General features: G+C 57.8%; 1 protein-coding gene across 4 annotated transcripts in view; it reads left to right on the plus strand.

The window, feature by feature from the left end:
• The window catches only part of NTN1 (netrin 1), a 244,213-nt gene extending 220,456 nt beyond the window's left edge, over positions 1-23,757 (plus strand). For 2 of the 4 annotated variants that reach the window (XM_054535429.2, XM_024235495.3), the window contains exons 6-7: positions 838-912; positions 19,491-19,918. In XM_054535429.2, coding sequence (XP_054391404.1) covers positions 838-912; positions 19,491-19,819 — 404 coding nt within the window. In that variant the 3' untranslated portion in view covers positions 19,820-19,918. Of the gene's footprint in view, positions 1-837; positions 913-19,490 lie in introns of all 4 variants that reach the window. The other 2 variants (XM_054535428.2, XM_054535430.2) reach the window with 2 other exon arrangements.
• Positions 23,758-24,572: the final 815 nt, after the last annotated feature.

Here is a 24,572-nt window from a genome sequence, read left to right on the forward strand (position 1 = left end):
TGATGATCTGTGCCATCACGTGAAGCTGTCACACACAGACTTGGCGAAGGAATTGTGTCTCCTTGTTCAAAGAACAGCGATGGCTGGCAGGGAAAGGCCATGGTTGGGCTGAAGTGGGAAGCTGCATTTGGGGGTTGACACAGGCCCAAGGGCTGGCAGGCCCTGGTGCCCTCCACATCCTGCTTGGCTCTCGGTTGGGCCCTGGAATCCCCCAGTGATACCCAGTGGATGCAGGCCCAGCAGCCCTGCCTCTCAGCAGTAGGGCCCATTAGAACTGAACTCGTCTTCGTGGGGCATTTTATTTGCACACTGCAGTAGAGTGGACACCAAAGGGGTTTTCTAATGCTTCATGGGCTGCTAATTTCCTCTGTGACCTCTTTTGTTGAGGCCTGACCCCAGCCAGAGGCTCCGCGCCATGAAAGCCAGCGCCTGACACAGACCCGGGGCGCAGGGTGACAATGAGGCCTCTATCGGCTTTAATCAGGCTCCAGTTGCGTCCTAAGAATAGGGAGAATCTGTGTGGTGCTCAGAAGCCCTGGGTGGCAGGAGCCCCCCGAGACTCTCACGGAGGCCAGGGCGGTTGCAGGCGGTGGCTAAAGGATTCGTCAGGCCAGGGAGGGGGTGGGTGGGTCAGACGGGGGTCCTTTGTCCCTCAGGCCTCTTTAGAAGCCCAGGCCTGCCCTGAATGGCTGCCTGCGCGCCCGGCCCGGCCCGGCCCATGGGTATCACAGGCCTCTGGCTATTTAGGGAGGCGGCCTCCTACTCTGCCCGCCAGCCTATTCATCGCCAGCCTAATTAGTTTTTGTCTGTGCTCCCCCCCCACCAACCCCCCTGCAGACTGCGATTCCTACTGCAAGGCCTCCAAGGGGAAGCTGAAGATTAACATGAAAAAGTACTGCAAGAAGGACTATGGTGAGTGAGAGTCCCCTTGTCTGGGGAGGATGGGAGGGGGCCACGTGACCAGCGAGGCGCTGGGGCTGGGGTGCAGCTGGCCCCCGATGGGTGTTGGTCGTGGAGACCCTGTGACCGATGGGAACTAGCCAGACGGATCCCACGCCTGGGAATTTCTTATCCTGGGAATTTCTCATCTTTTCCTCCTTGGCCCTCAGAGACGGGGGCATGAGGAGCCCAGTGGCGTGGTTTCTCCCCTTCACCCCCCTGAGGCTGGGACACCCAGGCTGGCCTCTGGCTTTGACTCTGCCACTGATGGGCTGTGTGGCCACAGACCAATGGCTTTACCTCTGTGGTCTTCTGTGTCTGCATCATACTGCAGGGATTTGACCCGAGTCCACGTGGCTCAAAGGGAAGCTCTCTGGGCATCAGACAAGGGCCGAGAGCTCCCCGGTGCATTTCCAATGTTCTGCCAGGCTGTAGCGGGGCCGGAAGTCTGCGCTATAAACGGCTCACCACTCATTCCCATGCACCGGAAGTTCCAGTGCCCGGACCTATGGGGCAGACAGTCCTGGGGGCCACCTGCAGAGACTGCTTGTTGCCTGTGACCTCAGGCTCCCTTCCTGGGAAGGGTGTGTCCTGTCTCCTTGCTCTCACGGTGGTCGTGGAGGGTTGAGATGGTCTGGGAGCCTGCAGGAGGAGGGCCCTGCAGTGGCCAGCGGGCAGGTGTGTGTGAAGAGCTGGGGCTGGCGGCGGGGGCTCTTCAGAATGGGGGATGCAAACAGAAACCCCGAAAGCATTGTCCAGCTGACCACTGGCAAGGCCCCTGCATACAGCCAGGGCATCCATGTGGGTGGATGAGGCCCCCACCCTAGGCCAGGAAGGAGCCCCAGGCCCAGGACTCCTGAATCCAGGCCTGGTTCTTTCTAGCACGGGGCCTCGCCTTGACCTGGTGGGCCAGGCATTCAGCCTGGGGCTGGCCTCTCTCTTCTGGGCCCACGAAAGTCCACATCTGCCCACCTCCCTCCGTCCTCCTCGTCACTCCGGCTGGACATAGCCCATCTTTCCTGTCCCATCTTTAACTGGCCCCAGGAGGTGCAGCCCCTATCCCCTCAGTGGCCCTGCCAGCCCCAGCACCTCCTGGCCACCTCTGGGAAGGCAGAACAACCTCTCTGTTCTGCTCAGCTTCCCAAGGCTGTCCTAATCATATGCTTCTCAGGGGATCTGGGATGAGTCCCATTGCTTACCTGAGCCTCAATTTCCTTATATGTAAGATGGAGATGATGCCACTTGCTGAGTGTATAGCGGGAGGACAGAGCACGGATGCCTAACAGGCTCCCAGCAAACAGTGTTTGCTGCATCCAAAGGAAGCTGGTGAGGAAAGAGGAGGAGGGAGGAAACGGCGGTGGAGGAAGAGGGGTGAGAAGCGAAGGCCGTCTGTGGAGGAGGCGTCACTATCCAGAATCTGAGCTCCGTCCCTTCCCTGACCCTGTGGGGGTCCGGCAGCCCTGCCCTGGGACCCAGACCTCATGGAGATCCTAACTGGGCCAGCTGCTTGAACAAGGCTTTCTTCTTTAATAAGGACAGTGGTCGGGACCTTTTAGCATAGTGAAATGAATGACAAGGCCCAAAGGTATCTAAAGGAATCTGGAGAACTTCTAAAATGTTATCATTTATTGTGTGTGTGTGTGTGTGTGTGTGAGTGAGAGTTCATACGCACACTTCCTACACACACACTGAAGCCAGGGTAAGACCCCAGTAATCCAGCCCCACTCCCCACAGGCCTTCTGGCCTCCTACAGGGTGAAGAAGAGCAGCCGGCAGGTATTATGCATCAATTCAGAAGCTGCCAGGCCGTGGGCATCAAAGTTCAAGGCCCTTCAGGGTTCTACAGTCAATTCCTAAAAGCTGCGTTAAGCTGTATACATCCCAGAGTAGTGTGGAAACTTCCACCTCCCATGGGAAAATAAACCTAGATTTAGAAATCAAACTTGCAGTTACTTTAAGATAAAGAAAGTGCTGTCTCCAAGCCAGGAAAGTAGGGGCCCTGGGTTGTTTTGAAAGGAGCTCAGGGCTGGGTGTGGTGGCTCACGCCTGTAATCCCAGCACTTTGGGAGGCCGAGGTGGGCAGATCACCTGAGGGTGAATATTTAAGACCAGCCTGGCCAACATGGTGAAACCTTGTCTCTACTAAAAATACAAAAATTAGCTGGACGTGGTGGCGCCCACCTGTAATCTCAGCTACTCAGGAGGCTGAGGCAGGAGAATCCCTTGAACCTGGGAAGCAGAGGTTGCAGTGAGCTGAGATCACATGACTGCACTCCAGCCTGGCCTGGGTGACAGAGTGAGACTCTGTCTCAAAAAAAAAAAAAAAAAAAAAAAAAAAAGGAGCTCATATGGCCCCTGAGCTGCAGGGACTGCATCCTTCCGGCTCTGGGTCTTCAGTGTCCCCTGGGGACTGTGAGGTGGGCCATGGGGCAGGCCTCTCCCCACTCCCCTAGGTAGCCCTCCTGTGAGATGAGGACTTGAGCAGGACGCCCAAGGCTCTTGCAGCTTTCCTAGGCTTTGGACCTGGGCACTGCAGCACTGTCCTCCTAGCAAAGCAGCAGGCCCAGAGGAGTTAACGGGTCGCAGAGGGATAGCCCTGTGCTTCTCCTCTCCCCATCTTTCCCTGCACAAGGACTAGGGGTACCCTCGGCAAGGAGGTAGGAGGGGAAGGGAGAGGAATAGGTGGGCTTGCTTGGGGGACGGATTGTTTTGATAGCCTATTTGGTTTGGTTTTAGTCTTGAAGAACCCTTTAAGCAGCTACACTGTGGAGAGGCAGTCTAGGAGCAAAGAGGAAGGCACTGACCCGCAGCCTCTGCTCTGTTCTTTAATCATGAAATCATGAAAATGGGGCTTGTAAAAGGGCCCAAAACCGATCCTGTGTTCCACCGAATTCTAGTTGACTCAACCTGGTTTTCTTGGTCTCTGACTTTGTTCCTTCCAGTGAATTCTGCCTCCCCAACAATATTCCAGGGGGCACCTTGGCCCCTCAGAGCTCTCCTGGCCCCTCACCCCTTCTCTTCAGGCAGCCCCTCGCTGTCTGCCGAACCTGACACCCTCCTTTCGTAGACTCGAAGGAGCCCCTTAGGCCTTCCCTGCGCCTTGCCCTGTTGTGGCCTCCCTGGGCAATGGGGGGCATCTCTCTTGGGGCGGGGAAGGGTGGGGCAGAGCCTCAGGGTGCCATCGGACCCTCTGTTCCCTGACTCAGCCTTCCCTTTGCCTGACACCCGACTCCCTCATGGGTTATCAGCGAAGCAGGTGGCAGGGATGGTGGGCTTCAGGTTGCTTGGGTCATAGGCAGTGACATGGGCCTGGCTGGGTGAGGTGACTTGCCCAGTTACCCAGCCAGGGAGTGGCCCGGCCTCCCCCCCCTTCCACAGCAGCTTTCCTTGAGCTTTTCCTTCCCATCCCAGTTTCTCCAGAGGGCTGCGGGCCAGCCCTGTGTGCTTACGTTTCTAGACCTAATGGTGGTTACCCGGCTCCTGCCCCCACAGCCACGGCCCAGGCACCTCACCCAGCTGTCCACATTTCTGCTGCAAGACAAGACTGGAGGAACAGCAGGTGTTGGTGGGGGGGCACAGTGGGATCCCCCCAGGGAGCTGATGGGGGCTGGGGCTCTGGCACCACTAGCTTTCATGTCGTCCTCACCATGCTCCAAGCTGGTGACTCCACAGCCAGGACTGACACTGTCCCTGTCATTCCTCAGCCCTGGAGGTGGTGTGGTGTTTCTGGTTCCAGGAGTGTTCTGGGACTCTTGTGGTCACTTAAAAGTTGGGGGCACTTCGGGAGGCTCAGGTGGGCAGATCACGAGGTCAGGAGTTTGAAACTAGTCTGGCCAACATAGTGAAACCCCATCTCTACTAAAAATACAAAAAATTAGCCAGGTGTGGTGGTGTGCGCCTGTAATCCCAGGGAGGCTGAGGCAGGAGAATTGTTTGAACCCAGGAGGCGGAGGTTGCAGTGAGCCGAGATCATGCCATTGCACTCCAGCCTGAGCAACAGAGTGAGACTCTGTCTCAAAAAAAAAAAAAAAAGTTGGGGAGTCCTCCCCACCCCCAGCTCAGCCTGTGTGTTCAGGCAGGAGGCAGACCAAGAACAATGTCTGGAAAGGGATTTCACGGGCCTCTGTGGAGGGCTCAGAGGAGCCCTGCAGGGTGGGGTGGCAGGGCCTTGGGGAGTGTGCTTGGTCGTAGAAGAGTGAGTGGCCCCACAGGGGCTGGCCGGGGACCCTGAGGACAACGCCAGGCCCATGGGTTTCTCTGAGGCTGGGCCGAGGCCTCCAGTGGGCTCTGCTGGCGTCTATGGAGAATCTCCCATGTGTCCTGTGTTGGGCCCCTGGCCCCCCCCGAGAAGGTGTGTAAGGGAGTGTCCCTCCCACACAGACTTGGGCCAGCCCAGGGAGAAGGTGACCAGCAGGGGGAGGGCAGGAGGGAGCTGGCCTGGGGATGAGAGAGCAGGGGAGGCTGCCAGGCTGGGCGGGCCAGGGCCGGCCGGGCAGGGGCTCCCTCAGAGGCTGCGTAATCCCCGCTCTCTGACTGACACCCGGCAGGGGGCCAATTAGGAAACACATTTCCTTCACCCAGGGCACTTGGATGTTCCAGAAGCCGCTAATTAGAACCTCGGGTTTGCTGCCCCTGCTGGGTGAAGAGCAGGCCTGGCTACCAGCAGCCCCAGACCCCCTTCCTCCTCCAGGCCTCGCGGGCCTTGCCCTTGTGTGGCTGAAGAGCGCGGGTCTAGGGCTCTGCGGACCTGGGCAGCGGCTGGAGGGTGGAAGGCTGGGGCGGTGGGGGCCCATGAGAAGGGGCCTGCGGGCTCGGGGCGCCAGCCCTGCCCCGTGTTCTCTCGGGCACACACTGACAGAGAGCCAGAGCCCAGCTCCGGTAGGCTTAAGGGCACGAAGCAAGGCAAAGGGATTTGGGGTGGGGGGGCCTCAGTGCCAAGGCCCTGCCATGCCACTCACATCGGAGGGACCCCAGGACCGAAGGGAGCTCTGGAGACGCAGGTTCCTAATTTGCTGTGTGACTGTGGACAGGGAGCTTTGCCGCCAGGGCCTCGGTTTCCTCATCTGTCACATGGAGGTGTAGTCCAGGGCACATGATATCCTTCTAAGTGAGACCCTGGCCGTGCCCACCGCCCACAGCAGGCACCGTGTCTAAGGGGCAGGGGCCGTGGGGAGGCTGTCATGTGGAGAGGCTGTCTCAGGTCACCTGGCTGCCCTCTCCTGGGGCACTCAGTCCTCTGTTGCCCTCTAGGGGATCCGGCTCTTCTTGCAAATGCTTGGAGGACACCAGGGAGGCTGAGTGGGGAGCAGTTGTTTCCAGAAGACAGGTTTTATTATTTTCAAGCATATTCGCGATTCCCGCCAGCTTCTCAGGAAAGCCCAGCCTTGGAGGGACCCTTCCTCTGCGAGGAGGTGGCGAGTGAGCAGCGTGGGTGTGAGTGTGTGGGTGTGAGTGTGTGTGTGCTCACCACACAGTTGGTATCCTGTGGGGCAGCTCAGATACAGGCAGAGCAAGGCCCTGCTGGAGGCACCTACCCTGCAGTCACACAGCACACACCTGAAACCACAGCCCCGGAAACCACCGCCAGGGGACTGGAGCATCCCAGCCCCGCCCCACGAGGCCCCGCCTCACACCCCACCAAGCCAAGAGGCTTCCTTGGCGGAGTCCCTCTGCCTCCTCCTGTTCCCTTCCCGTCTCCCTTCCAACCCCTTCCTCCCATCCCGTCCCCGTGCTCCTGGGGAGAAGCTCCACTGTTCCATCCTCATCTCCTCCTGTCTGCACTGCCTCCCATGTCTCACACAACCGCTGTGCTCACGTCCACACCACTCACAGGCACACATACCATGCACACACCATCACACACATCAAACACACCATTACATACTTTATCACACAGGCACATATACCACATGCATGCATACACATATACACAATCACAAACACACCACACACATCAAACTCAGATACACAGACTATCAGTCACACACACATCATACACACACCATCACACACCACACACACTTTATCACACAGGCACACACACCACACGCACACATACACACACACCATCACACCACACATCAGATACACAGACTATCACACACAGTCACACACATACTTTAGCACACAAGCACACATAGCACACACACATGCACATACACACCATCACACACACCACACACATCAAACACATACACTATCACACACAGGCACACACACTATTACACACACACATCACACACACATGCACACACACACCATCACACATCAGATACAGACTATCACACACACACATCAAACACACCATCACATCAAACACACCACACACATCAGATACACCATCACACAGGCACACACATGTGTACACACCATCACACACCACACACATCAGATATACACACCACACACACTTTTATCATACAGGCACATGTATCACACACGCACACACACACCCCCCACACGCATCAGACACCATCACACACTATCACACAAGCACACATACCACACATGCACACATACACCATTACACACACACCATACACGCACTATCACACACAGACTCACACATTTATCATACAGGCACACATACCACACACATTCACACACTATCCCACACCATTACACACATACCACACACATGCACACCCCATCACACGTACCATCACACACACACACACACGCCATCACTACACGCATACCACCACACAAACACAGCATCACACATGCACACCCCATCACACACATGCACACCCCATCACACACATGCACACACCATTACACACACACCATCACAGCAATGCACATCCCGAGAAGTCCTGGCCCAGCCTCCCCTCCACACCCGTTCATTGAGCACCTGCTGTGGGCCCCATCCTGCCCTGGGTGCTGAGCTTGCAGATCTGTGTGAGGCTCAGTCCTGACCCTCAGAGAGCTTAAAGTCTAGGAGGGGAGATCGACACACAGACAAGGGCCACAGGAGGAGGGGGTGTGGCCGGGTTGCAGCCTGAGGTGGGCACACACACGGTGTGGCCCATTCTCTACAGGGGGCAAGGGTAGGAAGGCTTCCTGGAGGAGGGAGCCTGAGTAGCCAGTGCTCACTGGGCAAAGCAGGGCTCCTAGGTGGAGGAAGGAACGTCTCTAAGCAAGAAGCTAGGCATAGCACGAGGAAATGGGAGAAGAGTAAGAGTGGGGGCATTCAGTGCAGTGTGGGGCCCAGGGAGGCTGGAGAGAGGCTGGTGTTGGCCTCATCAGTTGCATCTGTGTGCCGAAGCCACTCTGACCCCTCCAGCTCACGTGGACACGCGGGGGCTCCCACCCACGCTCGATCCCCTGCCTCAGGTGGCCTGGGTGCTGCCGCTGGCCTCTTCCTACTCCCTAGGACTCAGAAAGAGGGGGAGACAGAGAGCTCACATTCTGAAAGGTGAGATCATCTCACTTCTGCCAGTTCTTGGAAAAGTTATTCGTTCCCAGAAATGTTTATTAGTCACCCCTTTTGTTGAAAGACATTTTGGCACTACCAGATGGAAAAATCAAAATGCTTCTCACAGGATGACTTGTCTCAAGTATTCCGCCTGACATCCCACAAGGATGATTTCTGAGGATACAACTCAAGGAGGATGTTCTGTTGGTATCTGTGGGGAGAAGCCAGGTCTGTTCAGCTGTGTGTGTGTGTGTGTGTGTGTGTGAGACTGTGTATGAGAGTGTGTCTGTGTGACTATGTGTGATTGTGTTTGTGACTGTGATTGTGTGTGTGTGGCTGTGTGACTATGTGTGTGTGATTGTGTTTATGACTGGGACTTTGTGTGTGTGTGTGTGTGTGTGACTGTGTGACTGTGACTGTGTGACTGTGAGACTGTGTGGCTGTGTGACTGTGTGATTGTGTTTGTGACTGTGTGTGACTGAGACTGTGTGACTGTGTGTGACTGGGTGTGTGGCTGTGTGACTATGCGTGTGTGATTGTGTGTGTGACAGACTGTGTGTTTGTGACTGTGTGTGACTGTGGCTGTGACTATGTGAGACTGTGTGTGTGTGTGTGTGCACACATGTGCATGTGCTTGTGTGCTTTCTTGGGGGTCCGTGGAAGCAGTGGGCCTGGGGACCTGAGCAGAATTCTGATTTGCATCACCGTACTGTCTGCGTGCCCCGGTACCTCCAGAACCAGTGGAAACCAAGTAGAGGGCTTGCCCAGCCAACAACTATTCCCTCCCGCTACTGGGACCTGGACTGGGCACATCACAGCCTTGATGCTCATCCTTATTTAATCTCCACAGACAGACATCTTGCAAGGGAGGGATTTTCATTCCTGTCAATGGGACGCTGAGACTCAATGAGATAAAATACCATGCGCAGGATTAGGTACTCCACGGCTGAGACCTTGCTACTCTCCCACACCCGGGAGGCCAGGCTTTGGCAGCAGGAGTAGGCGTGACAGTCCTTTAGAACACTCAAGAACTGGGGCGGGGCCCCTGACTCTGGATGAGCCTTGGCGGGGAGGCTACAGAGATATCTTCATGGGCAAACAGGCGGGAGCGGGCACCGTGGTGCTGGGGATGTCCGAGATGATGCAGCAGGGGCACTGGGCATAGTGGCAGGGATGTTGGTGGTAGCGGGTGGTGGTCCAGAGGTGGATTGGTGATGGGCATGGCCATGTGTTGGAAGAAGCTTCCAGGAAGACCCCTGATGGTGAGGGGGGGAGACCTAGTTGGCAATGGAGGCGGGCATGGGGAAGAGGCAGTGGTGGGAATGACCGTAGCTCACTATGGAGCTGATGTGGGTCAGAGCGTGGCGGATGGTGGTGATCAGGGCTGGTGGAGGTGCTGGTGGATGGATCCCGATCCTGGCTCAGCCCTTGTCCAGTTGCTCAGGCTGGGAATCAGATGAGCCGGGGTGGGGAGGGTCTCACCACTCCCGCCTCTTGTCTCCAGCTAGCCTCAGGGACACGGGGCCTCTCAGCAAATGATGGAGTCTCCCCCTCAGTAGCACCCTCTCTCCTTTTCTTGACCTTGGAGTCAATGGCTATTCCTGATCGGGCTCAATCCCTTCAAGTGCGGAAAGCCGGACAGGTTATCAGCCCCTTTGTAGGGATGAAGTTACTATGTCTTGGATGTGGGCAGAGATGTTAGAGGAGCACCCTGGGGGCTGTCCCCCAAGGTCAGGGCCCCTGCTGTGGGCCCGGAGGCAGCTGATGTGATGGCTGCGAGAGGCCACCTCCCCTGAGCATTGCCCCCCTGTCCAGGGACAGGACGCAGACCAGCCAGCAGCACGTGGCATGGTGTTTCGGAGACTTGCTGACCCTTCCCTGGGGTCACCGGCCCCTGGGGAATCCTCTGATTTCTCCCACCAGATGTGACCCCCCTCCCCGAGTGCCAGCCCCATATGGAGGCCAGATGTGGAGCTGGGCCCGCGTGAGTCAGTCTGAGGTTGTGGAATGCGGGTGACCACCAGGTTGGCCAGGGAGGGCCAGTCGGTCCCCATGACAGCTCGACAGAAAAGCCCCAGAGCCCACAGGAAGCTCGCTCCGGTGGGGGCAGGGTGCTGTAATGCTGGGGCCTCCCGGACCAGGAGGCTCTGGGGGGATGCGGCCCTTCCCAGCACAGCGACTTGCCATCCCGCAGAGGGGGAGCCCTGAGGGGAGAGATGCGACCCAGAAGGGCCCTCCCTGGGGTCTGGGCAGCTTCCTGGCCCTCATCTGTCCCCTCCCTGGAGCTTCCTCTTGTCTCTCCCGACACTGTTTTCCTCTCCTCTGAGCATCCTGTTTTTAGGAAGGAGGGGTGGGGAGAGAGGGCTCTAAGGGGCCACAGAGGCATCTGATGAACAGTATCTCCTGCCCTTTTACAGATGGGGACACCAAAGCTCAGAGTAGGGGTGGGGTGGGGATCTGTCCAAGGTGCCCGGAGTGTGGGGCTGGGGACACCAGGCAGGAAATGCTAGTCTTCTCCTGGCTCGGCCGTGCCCTGTGTCTCAGTGACCACAGAGCACTTCTGCCAACACACAGCGCGGGTGGGCATTTTGTGAGGTGTACCAGGTGGCCCTCCCCTGGGATGAGTGCCTTTGGCACTGAGGACCTCTGCACCCCTGCCATTGTTCCTGGGTTTCCTTCCCGAGGCCTGTCTCAAAGTCTTCACAAACCTGCCAGCTCAGCTCTGCCTGTGCTGGGCTCAGGCCTCTCAGATACCATGGGGTACCCGGGGGGGACCCCAGCCTCCCAAGTAGCCTACAGGAGCTTTGGGAGGCATCTTTGCAAGCCCCGGCCCCTGAGTCAATTCATCCAGCAGCACTCAGCTCTGCCCCCGCCCCGCTGTGGCCCCCGGGTCTCAGCTACTTCCTTCAGGTCTCCTCAGGGAAGCAGATTTTGAAGATGGCTTGACTTTTAGGGGCTGACGGGAGTTCCAAGCCAAGTCCTGTGTGTAGAGGGTACATGGATGCTCACCCCACATGGGACAGGGCTCCACACCAGGGTGTCCTGGGAGTGGCCTGGAAATGCCAGCCCGGCTTACGGCCAGGGGATGCTCTTGGCTGTCAGGCAAAGGGGCTCGTTGGAGGTGGTGCCTTGGTGGAGAAATGGGCAGTGTTTGAGAGGTTCTCAGCCGGGCCACTCCCGCTCTGTGGAGTGGTATTAATATACATCTGCAGGCCTGGTGGGCCTCTGGCTGAAACACCCTCCACACCAAGCCTTCTGGGAGCCCCGGAGGGAGCTGAAGGTGGACTGGACCGAGCCCACGCCAAGGGAGGCTGGATTTCCCACTTTCCCTCCTCCAGAGGCTGGGCCTCCATTGCTGCTGAGGGCGCCAGCCTTGGGGCGGTTGGGGGGACGCTCACTGCTCCACCCTCCTACTGGGTGGTTCTCGATGGCATGTCCCGCCGGGCCAGCCCTCACCGATGCCTTTGTTCAGGGAGCTGGTTGGCTGCTGCAGCCAGCCTCTGAGCACTGGGGCTGAGCCAGAGGTGGGAGGGCCTCGGGGGAGGGGAGCACTGTCCACCCTCCAGGAGGACTCTAACAGCCATGTCCCTGCCTCTGGTGGGCCCAGCCCCTTAAAGGATCGGGGGGACAAGTGTGGAATTCGGAGGCAGCCAAGCTGTTTCAGTTCCTCCTAACAGGAGAGGGAGGCGGCAGCGGCTTCCTCCCTGAGCAGCAGGCTCTCCCCTGGGCTGCTGTGCTGGAGGCAGCAGCCCCCATGCCAAGGGCACCCCAGCTGGGGCAGGGCAGGGCCCAGATCCACTCCCTACTTAAGCCTCTTGCTAAGAAGGGTGCCAGACCGCTGATCTCTTCTCATTGCTGAGCCTCGAAGTGCAGAGCTGGACAGGCGAGGCCTGACTGTGCCCACCTCCCAGGGGACAGGGCTGGTCTCCTCCCCAGGGGTCTGGCTCTCTGATTCTAAGACCTCCAGGACCTAGCAGGGGAAACTGAGGCAGCATCCACACTGCTTTCAGTTCTGAGAGAGAGGGTCATCCTGTTCTGTCTTTGGTTGAGGGGAAACCTTCAGCCAGCTCTACGTTGGGTGTCCTCATCTTGTCTAAGTCCTGGGGCAGGGCCCCGATGGCAGGAGATCCCTGAGGACTCCTGAGGGCAGCGGTGGCAGTTGCCAGGCCTGGCCACAGTGAGCCTCCAGCCCTCTCCCTTGTTTGATGTAGACTGGGCAGGGGCCACAGTGACCCCCCCGTCCCAGGTGTGGCGGCCCCCTCTCCCACACTCCCCGGCAAGGAGTCAGGAGAGGGCAGATGAGCATCACTGAGACCAAGCCTTGGCTCTGCTTGCCCTTCCTCCCTTCGCAGGGCCTGGGAAGCATGTGCTCAGAGCTGCGTTTCAGGAAAGCAGCTGCAGCTCGTGACACGCTTTCCACAGCGGGAGATTTATGGGGCTGTGCGGCTTTCATGGTTTCTGTGGGGTTCCTATTCTCCCCCCCATTTGTCCTGGCCGCTGTCTCCGAGGCAGATGGGTGACAAGCCTCCCCTAGCTGGACCGGCCCAACAGGAAAGTATGGCTGGGTGGGGGAGGGGAGAGGCTGACCACCTCAGCCTCCTTCGGAGGGGGAAGCTGCTGGGAGCCACTGGGGGCCCACCTCGAGCAGCCTATAAATTCACGAGACCTCCAGGAGGCAGGAAGCCTCCCCGCGGAGGTGTCCCACACACTCAGGCCTTGCCAGGGAAAGGAGAAGGGCCAGCAGCCCCCAGAGTCTGTGCCGCGGCCACTACCCCAGGGCCCAGCCTGCAAGTTGTTTATTCCGGGCTGGGCCTTTCCTGCCATGTGTCAGTTCCCAACAGGCAGATGAATGGGCAGCATCTGTAACTTCTGCACCGGCCGGACAGCTTTCCTACAACCTGGCCCGGGCGGGGAGCTTTGATCCCAGCAGGAGGTCCCGCAAATCTGCAAGGAAGGGCATCCGTCAGTTCCTATCTACTCCTGCCACCAACTTTCTGGGATGGTGACAATGCAGGGTCCTCAGAAGGCCTAGAGCTCACAGGCTATGGTGGCTCCTGGGCCCGGACTGGAACTGGGGAGGGAGGGAGGTTTTGGAGGGACTGGGGTCTGGACAGAGGGCAGGGATGCTCCAAGTCCCCCTCTGGAGGAATCTAAGCATAGGCTGTGACCTGGAGCTCCCCATTCTTCAGGTTGCCTTTGACGGCCTGGTAATGGGTCAACATCGGGACTCTGGGAAAGTTGAGGTACCCCAGAAAGGAAGACCAGATGCTCACTCTGGTGCCTTGCACTGCAGCCAGGGACGTGGGAAGTAGTAGCTGAAAAGACACCCAGGGCTGGACAGGCCAGGCCTGACTGTGCCCACCTCCCAGGGGACAGGGCTGGTCTCCTCCCCAGGGTCTGGCTCTCTGATTCTGCTTCTGCCCTCCTTGCCCAAGGGAAGTACTCAAGGCACCCAGCCTGCCCCGGGCCTGCCTCCTAGCCCCCTGCCCTGTTGGCGGTAACCAACTCCACACTGCGGCAAGCTGCCCTTGTTGACTCTGGCCCCCATGGACCTGGCCCTGAGCCCCTTTCTTGTCTCCTCGGAGCCACGGCCAGCCCTCCAGAGCCCCATGTGGGCATCTGCTGTTGGGTGGAGGAAGATGTGTGCCCCTGTAGCAGAGCGGCAGGTGTGGGTTAGGGCAAGGGAAGCCAGTCCTCTTGGCTCGTGCTGTCCTGGTGGCTGAGAGAGTTCTTGGAATGAAAGACCTTCCTGTGAACCCCAGAATTGCTGAGAGGGAGGGCTGCTGCTGCCCCACCCCACCTGCAGCCTCGTTCACTGAGCTCTGTGGCTGGTTCCAGGAAAGGAGGGTTTACTGCACAGATGTGGGGTGGCCCATGGGCTGCAAGGGTAGGAGACAAAGCTCAGCCAGGTGCCTAGGACCTGGACAGCGGAGGCCACTCCTGGCCGCCCTGGAACTGCACTCTCTTCTTGCTTTCCCTTGGGCATCTTTTCTAGGCACTCGCCTCCTCCCTATGGTGGAGCACCAGGGCTTAGTTAGGCTTCCAGTCAGCCCAACCCATTCAGCCTCCAGGGTTCCAGTTCCCACATCCGAACCCTGGTTTTGTCTGCACTGACTGCAGAGCCCTGCCCTGAACAGAGCCCCCTGGGAAGAGCGCACCCACTCACTTGCAGCAGTCAGCTCTGGGGGCAGCCAGGGCTCAGGGGAAGGGAGGATGAAGTTGAGCTGTGGACCCTGGGATGCAGCCGTTGAGCACTTATGATAAAACCGGAAGCACCAGCAGGCGGAGGCCAGGCTCCCCTCCCCAGGCAGGGTTGAGGGGCTCTGCTAACATCTGCCACATTGACTTCTTGTCTCCACTTTAGAGAATGGCCATTCTGGCTTAAGGCGGCGACCTCTTCCTGTACACCAGCCGTCCCTAATTTTTTTTTTTTTTTTTTTTTGAGATGGAGTTTCGCTCCTGTTGCCCAGGCTGGAGTGCAGTGGTGCGATCTCGGCTCACTGCAAACTCTGCCTCCCGCATTCAAGTGATTCTCCTGCCTCAGCCTCCCCAGTAGCTGGGATTACAGGTGTCCACCACCACGCCTGGCTACTTTTTTTATATTTGTAGTAGAGACAGGGTTTCACCATGTTGGCCAGGATGGTCTCGAACATCTGACCTCAGGTGATCCACCCGCCTCAGCCTCCCAAAGTGCTGGGATTACAGGTGTAAGTTACCGTGCCCAGCCAGCAGTCCCTAATTTAAGGGCTGTCAGCACACTGCTCATCTCCCTGGTCTGACCTCACCGTCTGCCTTTCTGAGAGCAATCTCATCTCCTTTCTGAATACATGGTGGGGGATCCTCAGCAGAGCCCCCCCCCTGTTCCAGCGTTGTTGAAGCCAACTTTTAGGACATCAGTGCAGGGACAGTGGGAGTTCAGGCATGCTAAGGGCCGAGGCTAATTAGCTTGGGGTGAGTTTCATTGTGTGGGTGTGTCTTAGTCAGTTCTGGGCTGCTGCAACAAAACCCCTTAGATTGGCTGACTGATAAACAACAGAAACTTATTGCTCACAGTTCTGGAGGCTGGGAAGTCCAAGATCAAGGTGCCAACAGATTCAGAGTCTGGTGAGGGCTTGCTCTCTGCTTCAGAAATGCTGCCTTCTTGCTGTGTCCTCACACAGTGGAAAGGGCATGGGAACTAGCTGCAGCCTTCTCTTCTTTTTTTTTTTTTTTTTTTTTTTTTCTCGTTGGAGGCAGAGTCTTGCCCTGTCCCCTGTCACCCAGGCTGGAGTGCAGTGGCATGATCTTGGCTCACTGCAACCTCCGCCTCCTGGGCTCAAGCGATTCTGCCTCAGCCTCCCGAGTAGCTGGGACTACAGGTGTCTACCGCCACGCCTAGCTAATTTTTTGTATTTTAGTAGAGACAATCTGCCTGCCTCGGCCTCCCAAAGTGCTAGGATTACAGGCGTGAGCCACCGTGCCCGGTCAGCCTCTTATATAAGGGCACTAATCCCATCCACAGGGTGAAATCCTCATGATTTGATCATGTCCCAAAGACCCTACTTCTTAATATTCTCACACTGGATATCAAGTTCCAACATATGAATTTGTGGGTGGGGGTACTAACATTAAAACCATGATAGGGTCTAAGAGGCCCATCCTCGAGGCCATGGTCCTAGGATGGGCAGAGCTGCCCATAGCCCACTGTGCCAAGCCCCCTGGTTGGGTGACATCACAGGTACATCTGGGTGGGGAGGGGCCCCAGGTTCCATGTAGCCCAGAGATCCCCATCATTCCTCGCTTCAAGCCAGAGGTTGGTCGGAGGTGACAGCAGCCTGGTGGAGTGCCGTGTGGCTGCTGATGCTTGTGCTCCCAGACCTGCAGGGCAGGTCTGTTTGAGGTCACTGTTGCAATACGCATTTTGAATATTTTCAGCTGTATGTGCACGGCAGGGGCTTGGCCCATGCACTGCATGTGTAGCTCATACTTGGTGGGCTGTGTAATGTGTAGAGGTGTTGCCAAGGGCAGCGGAAATGTGGCCTTTTTCCAGCATAATCATGAGTCCTACCACTACCTGCCCCTGCCCCTGCCCCTGCCCCTGCCCCTGCCCCTGCAGCCAGGACAGCTCCCACCCCTGGAGTTGCTGAGATCTGCTGGGGGTGGAAGGACAAGGGCCGGTTGCTTTGTCACGACTGACCAGTGTCCATTGCTCTATCCCTCTGGACTCCCGATAGCAAGGTGTCCAGGGGAAGGTACCTTTCAGGGCTTTGCCCTTGGTGTTAGGCAGTTAAGCAGGTCCCCTTCAGGACTGTGTGGCTGTGCCTGGAGAAGCACAGGGGGCTGCTTTGGATGCCACGCCTGTTTTCCAGGGCATTCACTGATGGGGGAAAGCTCAGAGACCAGAGAGGGTTGGGCAGGGCTCACCGGCCCTTCTGCTATGACCCCAGGGAGTGAGAAGGCCCCCTGGGAGGCCTCTGCAGGAAGTCTAAGGCTAGGCCTTCTCTAGCCAGCTCTTTCTCTAGCCTCTTCTCAGCAAACTTGAGATTCTGCCAGCTCTGCCCTTCTGCCTGGCCCTGAGCAGAGGCCCAACATCCCCAAAATCTTCAAGATTAATTGTATTAGCTTCTAGGGCTGCCAGAACAAAGTACCACAGACTGAGTGGCTGAAACCACAGAAACGTATTTCTCACAGCTCTGGAGGCTGGAAGTCCGAGATCAAGGTGTCAGTAGGGTTGCTTTCCTCCAAGTCCTCTCCTGGCTTGTAGATGGCCACCTTCTCACGTCCTTACAGGGTCTTCCCTCTGTGTGTCTGTGTCCTCGTCTCCTCTTACAAGGACACGGGTCATAGGGCCCACCCTAATGACCTCATCTTAATTATACTTACATTTTTAAAAATTTTAATGGGTACTTAATTATACTTTAAAGACCCTATCTCCAAGTAAAGTCACCCTGTGAAATCCAGGGGGTTAAGGTTTAAGGTTTCAACAGAGGAATTTGTTGGGACGCCATTCAGCACACAGCACCAACAGATGCTCGGAGCCTGGGATCAAAGCTGAGCTCTCCCAGAGCCCCAGCCCAGGGTGCCTTCTGCAGCATCCTTGTTGGGCTGCTCCAGCCCATGCTGGCTGGGGACACCACGGCTGTACAAGGGGTCCGAGGTGTCCAGCACGGCAGAAACAGCCATATCCCGAGCTCATTCGTATTCAGCTCAGTCCTGGGGAGAGGAAAGCGGGGCTCTCAGGGATGCCGGGGGTGGCTCCCCCATTGCTTAGCTAACGGGCACTCAGTTGCCACGGTGACCTCTGTCTGCACAGTCAAATACACTCGGCCCAGCCACTTCTCTGGGCTGGAGGGCTCCCCCCACCCAGAGTTCACACTGAGTGTTGAGTCCCTTGGTGACAAAAACATGGAAACGGTTGCCATGGCAGCCATTCTTTGGAGCCCTCAGACTGGAGTGCAAAGTTCAGGATGCCCAGGAACAGCTGAAATGAAAATATGGGAAAATCCGCTTCCCTCACCCTGGAAGGATGAATCGGTTGGCATTCAGTGCTCCCCTGCACTCGGCTGTCCCTGCCCTCCCCATCTCCTGGTTCATGTGTGAGTGCAGGGGGGTGCCCTGGGAGTGCAGGAGCAGAGTGGCCCTCAGAGACATTGACAGAAGCTGGCCAGCATAGGAGGGCAGGCTGAGCTGGGGTGGGTCCATTGTCTGGAGTGGTAAGTGGGGAAGTGATGAGTGCTGGGTGTTCCCTGAGGAGGTGTCCTTGTGGCTGCTGAAGCCACAGGGCTTGCCTGTGTGTTGGTTTCTTCAAGCTGCTGCTCCTTTCTCAGGAGGGCTCAAGTCTACTCCATGGCCCAGCCTGGGGAATAAAGGTGTTTTGCCCACTGAAGGCTACAGGGTGTGAGGGTGGGATCAGTGAGGGGGGAAGACAGTGTGGAACAGGGGAGTGAGTGGATGGCTGTTTCTCTTGAACAGAGGTGAGTACAGCAGAGGCCCCTCCAGGTACCCCCTGGCCCTGGGGGCAATGATCATGTGTCCACCTCCAGCAGGTCCCCAAGAAGGCCCCATGAGGCTCTGGTGACCTGAGATGCGCCAACCAAAGGGTTCTACAGTCAGAGTTGTTTGAGAAACCAACACACGTATACAGGATTTCTTAGGTTAAAGGCTCTGAAAGGTCTTGCAGTAAGGAACCTCTTGACTTTGTTTAACCTAGTATTTCACAAACTTACTAGAGCAAAGTTTCTCCTTTATTTATTTAGCATCTGTTATTTTTGAAGTCTCCCTTACTATCTTGCAGAAATGACATCTGGTAACATTTGTCCTCTGAGTCAACGACATCGGCACCGCTTGTGAGAAATGCATATTCTAGGGCCTCACCCAGATCTGTTGAATCTGAAGCTCTGGGGCGGGGCCCAGCAGTGTATTTTCATAAGCCCGCCAGGGGATTCTGATGCATGCTCCATTTGGGGAAGTCCTCTACTAGGGAAAATACTGGCAGAGAATTTGGAGTAAGAGGAATGGTCTGGGGACCTTGGGCGGCACGGAGGAAGGGAGGCCACCTGGTAGGGATGGCTTAGGCGTGGGAAGCGGCAGTCCAAGGTCCCCGGGGCTCTGGAAAAGGCACTACGGCCACCCCAAAGGGTGGGTTCTCAACTTCTGCCCCTGAGCACTGAGGACCCATTATGGTTTTCTGAGACTGGATGGAGGGCCAGGCTGTGTGTGTGGAGTGTCCTGAGGTCTGGTGTAAAGTGACTTGGGCCTTTGGAGAAGCGTACCCCTGAGGAACCTCCCTCTCCCCGCCAGCACTGCTCTCACCCGAGCGCCTGCCCTGGGCAGACAGCTTGCCCGGAGTGCTGGGGGCGTGGTCAGCACCTGTAGGCTTCCTGGACAAAGTGGGCCTTGACAAGGCCAGGAGATGGCTTGTCCCGAGGGCAGTGCTGGGTGGCACCCTCAAAGCGTGGGAGGCAAGGCTTCTTGGCCCTGGTGTTAGCAGGTGGGGGTCTACGATCAGCTTGCCACCACCCACGCGCTCCTCTGTGGGCCACTCTCTGCAGTCACTTCCTGGGGCTGGGTCTCCTTTCCCTTCTCCCCAGGCTCAGGCAGGGCGGACCTGGCCACAGCAGCTGGGAGCCCACCCGTCTGCCTGTGCTTCCTTGCAGCTGTCCAGATCCACATCCTGAAGGCGGACAAGGCGGGGGACTGGTGGAAGTTCACGGTGAACATCATCTCCGTGTACAAGCAGGGCACGAGCCGCATCCGCCGCGGTGACCAGAGCCTGTGGATCCGCTCGCGAGACATCGCCTGCAAGTGTCCCAAAATCAAGCCCCTCAAGAAGTACCTGCTGCTGGGCAATGCGGAGGACTCTCCGGACCAGAGTGGCATCGTGGCCGATAAAAGCAGCCTGGTGATCCAGTGGCGGGACACGTGGGCGCGGCGGCTGCGCAAGTTCCAACAGCGTGAGAAGAAGGGCAAGTGCAAGAAGGCCTAGCGCCGAGGCAGCGGGCGGGCGGGCGGGCGCCAGGGCTGGGCCGAGCGAAAGCGGGCGCCTTGGCCCGGCCGCCGCGGACTTGGCCCGCGAGGGCTTTCCCAGGTGGGGGGAGGGAGTGGGCGGGGCCGCACGGCGCGGGGGGCGGGGCCCTCGGCGGCCCCTCCCCCGGCCCCCACCCTGCGCGCCCCGGGCGGGAGCCGCGTGCGCGCGGGGCGGGGTGCGCCGCCGGCCGGGCCCTGGAGAAATGAGGACGAGACGTAGCTACCTCACGGGGCTCCTTCCAGAGCAGAGACGCGCTTCCCTGGGGCTGGGCGCGGCCGCCGTGGAGGGGCTGGGGGCAGCCTGCCCTGGGGCCCGGGGGTGGGCGCAGAACCGCACAACTGAGGCCCCAGGCGCGGGGCGTGGATGGCGCGGAGAGGGGGACGGGAGGAGAACTGAATTCTCAAGCCCGTAGTCTGGGCGGGGCGCGGAGCACCGACCAAACCACCACCCGACAGGCAGCAGACGGGATCCCCCCTTTCTTCCCGGCCCCTTCTAGCAGTTCCCCGCGGGCCACCTGGCTGTCACAGCCTGGGCTCCTCCGTCTGAAGGGGCCTGGTAGCATTTGGGGTGCGGACAGCTCCTGTCCAGCCAGCCTCTGTCTCCACTGCCACCTGCTGAGTGGGTCCTACTGGGTGGGGGCTTGGGGTGGGGTGGGTGGTTCACCTGCGGAGACAGGAGAGGAAGCCCCTGCTGCTCCCTGTCTCTGCCCCTGCCCAGCGTGGGGCTGGCCCATCAGGAAGGCAGTGGGCCCAGGGACACCCCTGAGAAGCCCAAGCCGGGTGGTCACCGCCTCATGCTGGAGCTGCCTGTTGGAGGAGGCATCGCAAACGCAAAAACCTCCCAGAGAGTTTCCTTTTGGAAACTTGGAACCAGCCCCTTTTATGACATTTTCCAGGGGAGGGGGAAGGGGCACTGGCTGGGTTTACGGCAGTGACACTATTTATGTAATGATATCAGCTCCCGCAAGGCCCCTCAGCAATGTCAACAGCTGGAAAGGGCCTGAACGGGCTTGGAGTCTGCAGGCTGCGGAAGGCACTTGGGCCTGGCTTGGGGCAGGGGGCTTGCTTGAGCTAGGATGGGGTTTGCTGGCTCAGCGGAGTACCGGAGTGCCTGAGCCATGCGTGGGCGGGGGCGCAGGAGTGACCAGGTTCCTGGGGGCCAAGGAGGCCATGCTGGCTTCTCCAAGGGAAGGCACAGAGGCTGCCGGCCTGCCCCCTACAGCTGTCTTGGTCTGGCCTGGGCCACACCTTGACGATTGTGCCTTTCCAGACAGTCTTTGTGGAGTCTGCCCGTGCCCTCCACTGCGCCCCAGCCCTCCTTCCAAAATCTCCTAGAGACACTGTCCTCAAGCAGGCAGCCCCTTTTGTTCTGACCTCCTCACACAGGGTCCATTCCTGTGCCCTGGGGCCTCCTGGCTCCCTGCCTTCCTGGGCTCTCTGCACTGCCCGGGCCTCTGGCCCACATCCTCACACCCGGCGCACTGAGTTAGAGGCCTGGCTCCCCTCACAGTCAGGAAATTGGTTTCACTTTCCCGGCCAGAGTTTGGCTGCTCAAAAGGGTCATACCAAGTATGAAGCTCGGCCCCCGGTGGTCTGGCTTCCCTCCGCCTTCCCCACATTTGCCCGCATCACGGCTGCCATTTATTGAGCACCTGCTGTGTGCCAGGCATTTTACCCACATGCTCCCAGCATGTATTCATGACAACCCTGTGGGACAGGGACTCATTATCACCAGCAAGGAGACTGGAGTACACGTGCCCAAGGTCATGCTGCAAATTAGTGGCAGGACTGGGGCTCAGACTCCAGAGCCCGACTTTCTGACCAGGGGCCACGCTGGCCCTCACTGCACTCCAGCTCTACAGCCCACCCGCCCAGTCCCTGTGCAGGCTGGGAGGGTGCTCTTGGGGGAGTGGCCACCGAGCCCCTGGCCCTGGTTACTGCCTCTTGAGGACACTGGCATCTGGGCTGGAGAACAGGAGCCCTGGGTGGGGTAGGGCATGGGGACAATCACATTTTCAGAGGAGGCAGCGAAGTGGTGGGGGATGCGGGGACGGACTTGCCAGATGGCAGCTCCAGGTTCTAGGAAGGCAGGCCTTGGCTGCTCCGAAGAGGTGGTAGAAAGGTGTTTTGGCTGCCTCAGGGTGGTTGGAGAGACTCCAGGAGAGACTGGCAGAGGTGCCTCAGGGGCGGGGAGCAGACAGACCTGCCCTGGGAAGGGGCATTTGGCTTCCCTGAATCCAGCCCAAGGATGGAGGACAGGGCCCCTCGGATGCCCAGTGTGGTCTGCTGGGTGCCATCAGCATCACAAGGCACTAGGCTGCTGGGGCGGTTGTCCTGTTTCTGTCTATGCCAGTGTAGTTTCTTCACCAGAAGGGCTGTGGCAGCCCCACGATATCCCACCCTGGGTCTGGGTCTCACTGGTGTCCTGTGAGGAGCCTGCACTTGTGGTCTCTGAGGCCCCCCTCAGCAACGGAGCTGGCGACACGCCAAGCAACAAGGCATCTTGCGGAAAATTCAGCCAGTGTCCTGCCCCTCCCTTTGGCTCAGCACCCCGCAGGGCACAGGCTGTCCACCTGGTGGCCTGGCCTTTGGGGAATGCGTCAGGGTGACCAGATCCACCAGGCTAGCGGCCAGGTCACTGTTGGGATTGCACGGTCATCACGAGCTGCCTTTCCTATCCACACACCCAGCCAGAACCCAGCCCACCACTCCCGACTTCAGCCCCCGGCCTCTGCGGTGAGCACCATCCTTGGGAAAGCACCCCTCCTCCACTCCTGTGTCCACTCCAAGGAGCAGAGGGAAATGGGAATTGAGGTGTTCCGGTTTGTACAGTTAGGAAGGGATGTAAAACGGAACTAGATTTTGATTTTGAAGAGTGTATTAACCAGAATTGTGCTATGTAGGTGTTTGAAGAAAAACATACCAGATTAGTCTTTGTTTTTGAAACAGCTTCCCCAGTTGTCCTTTTTCTTAGCAGCTGGGTGGTCTGGTGCCCCTGACAGCTGAGTGCCTGCTTTATGGACACACAGTAATGCCGAAGATTTGCGGGGGAGGACATAGGCCTGTCCCCGGGATTCACCTGCTGGCTGTGGTCTCTGCCCACTGCTTCTGTCCTTGGAAAGCAGGGCAGGAGGCAGCATCCCCAGGGGCCTCTATGTGGGAGGGAGGGACGCCTGGGGTCACAACCCAGGGAGGCTGGGAGCTGCTCCAAGGCCCTGGAACTCTGCCTCAGTCGTGGCACGCTGGAGAGGGGTACGGACTTTCTTGGAGTTGTCCCAGGTTGGAATGAGACTGAACTCAAGAAGAGACCCTAAGGGACTGGGGAATGGTTCCTGCCTTCAGGAAAGTGAAAGACGCTTAGGCTCTCAACAAACACTTAAAGGAAGCCTCCTTGAAGCCCAGAGTGGACAGACTAGACCCATTGATGGGGCCACTGGCCATGGTCTGTGGACAAGACATTCCTGTGGGCCACGGCCACGGCACACCCGGGGGGATCAAAATGTGTACTTGTGGGGACCCCTGCCAAAAGCCAAACCAGTCCCACTCCTGTCATTGGATGTTTCTTCCCATTCCCTCCTCCCAAATGCACTTCCCCTCCTCCCTCGGCCCCCTCCTGTGTTTTGGATTTCTGTTCACTCAGAATTGTAAATGTTTAGTTGTGACCATGACGTATTGTTTGGGTCAATGTCCCTTTCCAATGCATACTAATATATTATCGTTATTATATATGAATATATTTAATGACATGGAAAAAGTTGTGGATTTTAAGTTTCTTTCCTTTTTTGGGGGGGGGGCGGGGGTTGGTTAGAGTCGTAATGGACCCAAATGGAACTTGTAACGTGGGCCCCACATGATAGAACTAAATTCAGATATCATTAAATAAACTCTTGTACACTGTGCCGTCTCGCAGTCTTGATTGGTGGCCTGGGTTGTGAGCGGTGGGTGTGTGGGGAGGCAGGGGAAGGATGGAGTTTTCGGGGAGTTTGAGGAATATGGCTTCAGGCCGAAGAACTCCCCTGCAAGTCAGAGCCTGGGTTTTACCCAGAGCCCTAACTCCCCGCAGAAGGCAGGAAAAGAGCAGTTTTGCTTGGAATGTCCTAGGGCCTTGCTGGCCGTGAATGCTGTTTTGAGCTAAAAGGTTCTCGAATGGGACAGTCTGTATTGCAGGCTGCAGGAAACCACTCCAGGGACCCATCCTTGCCATTCCCTGGAGTTCCAAAACAGAGAGTGGGGAAAGGGGTCCCCTCCCACTTTGCCCTACCTGCAACCCCGGGGCGGGCAGAGAGCCACCTTTGACCCTCCCCATTTGATTCAGAACCTGCAGGTAGTTTCTGACTTTTACATCACTGGCTTCTTCTATGAAAGCCAAGTAGAGACTCAAGAAACTACAGCAGGGTTAGTGAAACTCAAGAGATCTTGCAAAATATTTTTTTTCAAGCGATTGCTAAAGGCTTCGTGCGGTGCAGAGACTGGGCCAGTGCCAGCACCACGCAGCCACCAAGAGCTGAGCTCACTTGGTTTCTGAGAGGCTATATTTAAACCTCCAAATGGTTGTGATTTATTAAATAAACAATTCAGTCATTAGGAACATATTGTGTTGCCACGCAAAGTGGGGCCGATTGTCACCAGGAAGCTATCATTTCTGCACCCAGCTGTTTTGAAGGCAACCCTCTGCCATGGGCCTGGTCTAGCCCCTCAGCAACGCAGGCTCA

Source organism: Pongo abelii, chromosome 19, assembly GCF_028885655.2.
Source record: "Pongo abelii isolate AG06213 chromosome 19, NHGRI_mPonAbe1-v2.0_pri, whole genome shotgun sequence".
Lineage (NCBI taxonomy): Eukaryota > Metazoa > Chordata > Mammalia > Primates > Hominidae > Pongo > Pongo abelii.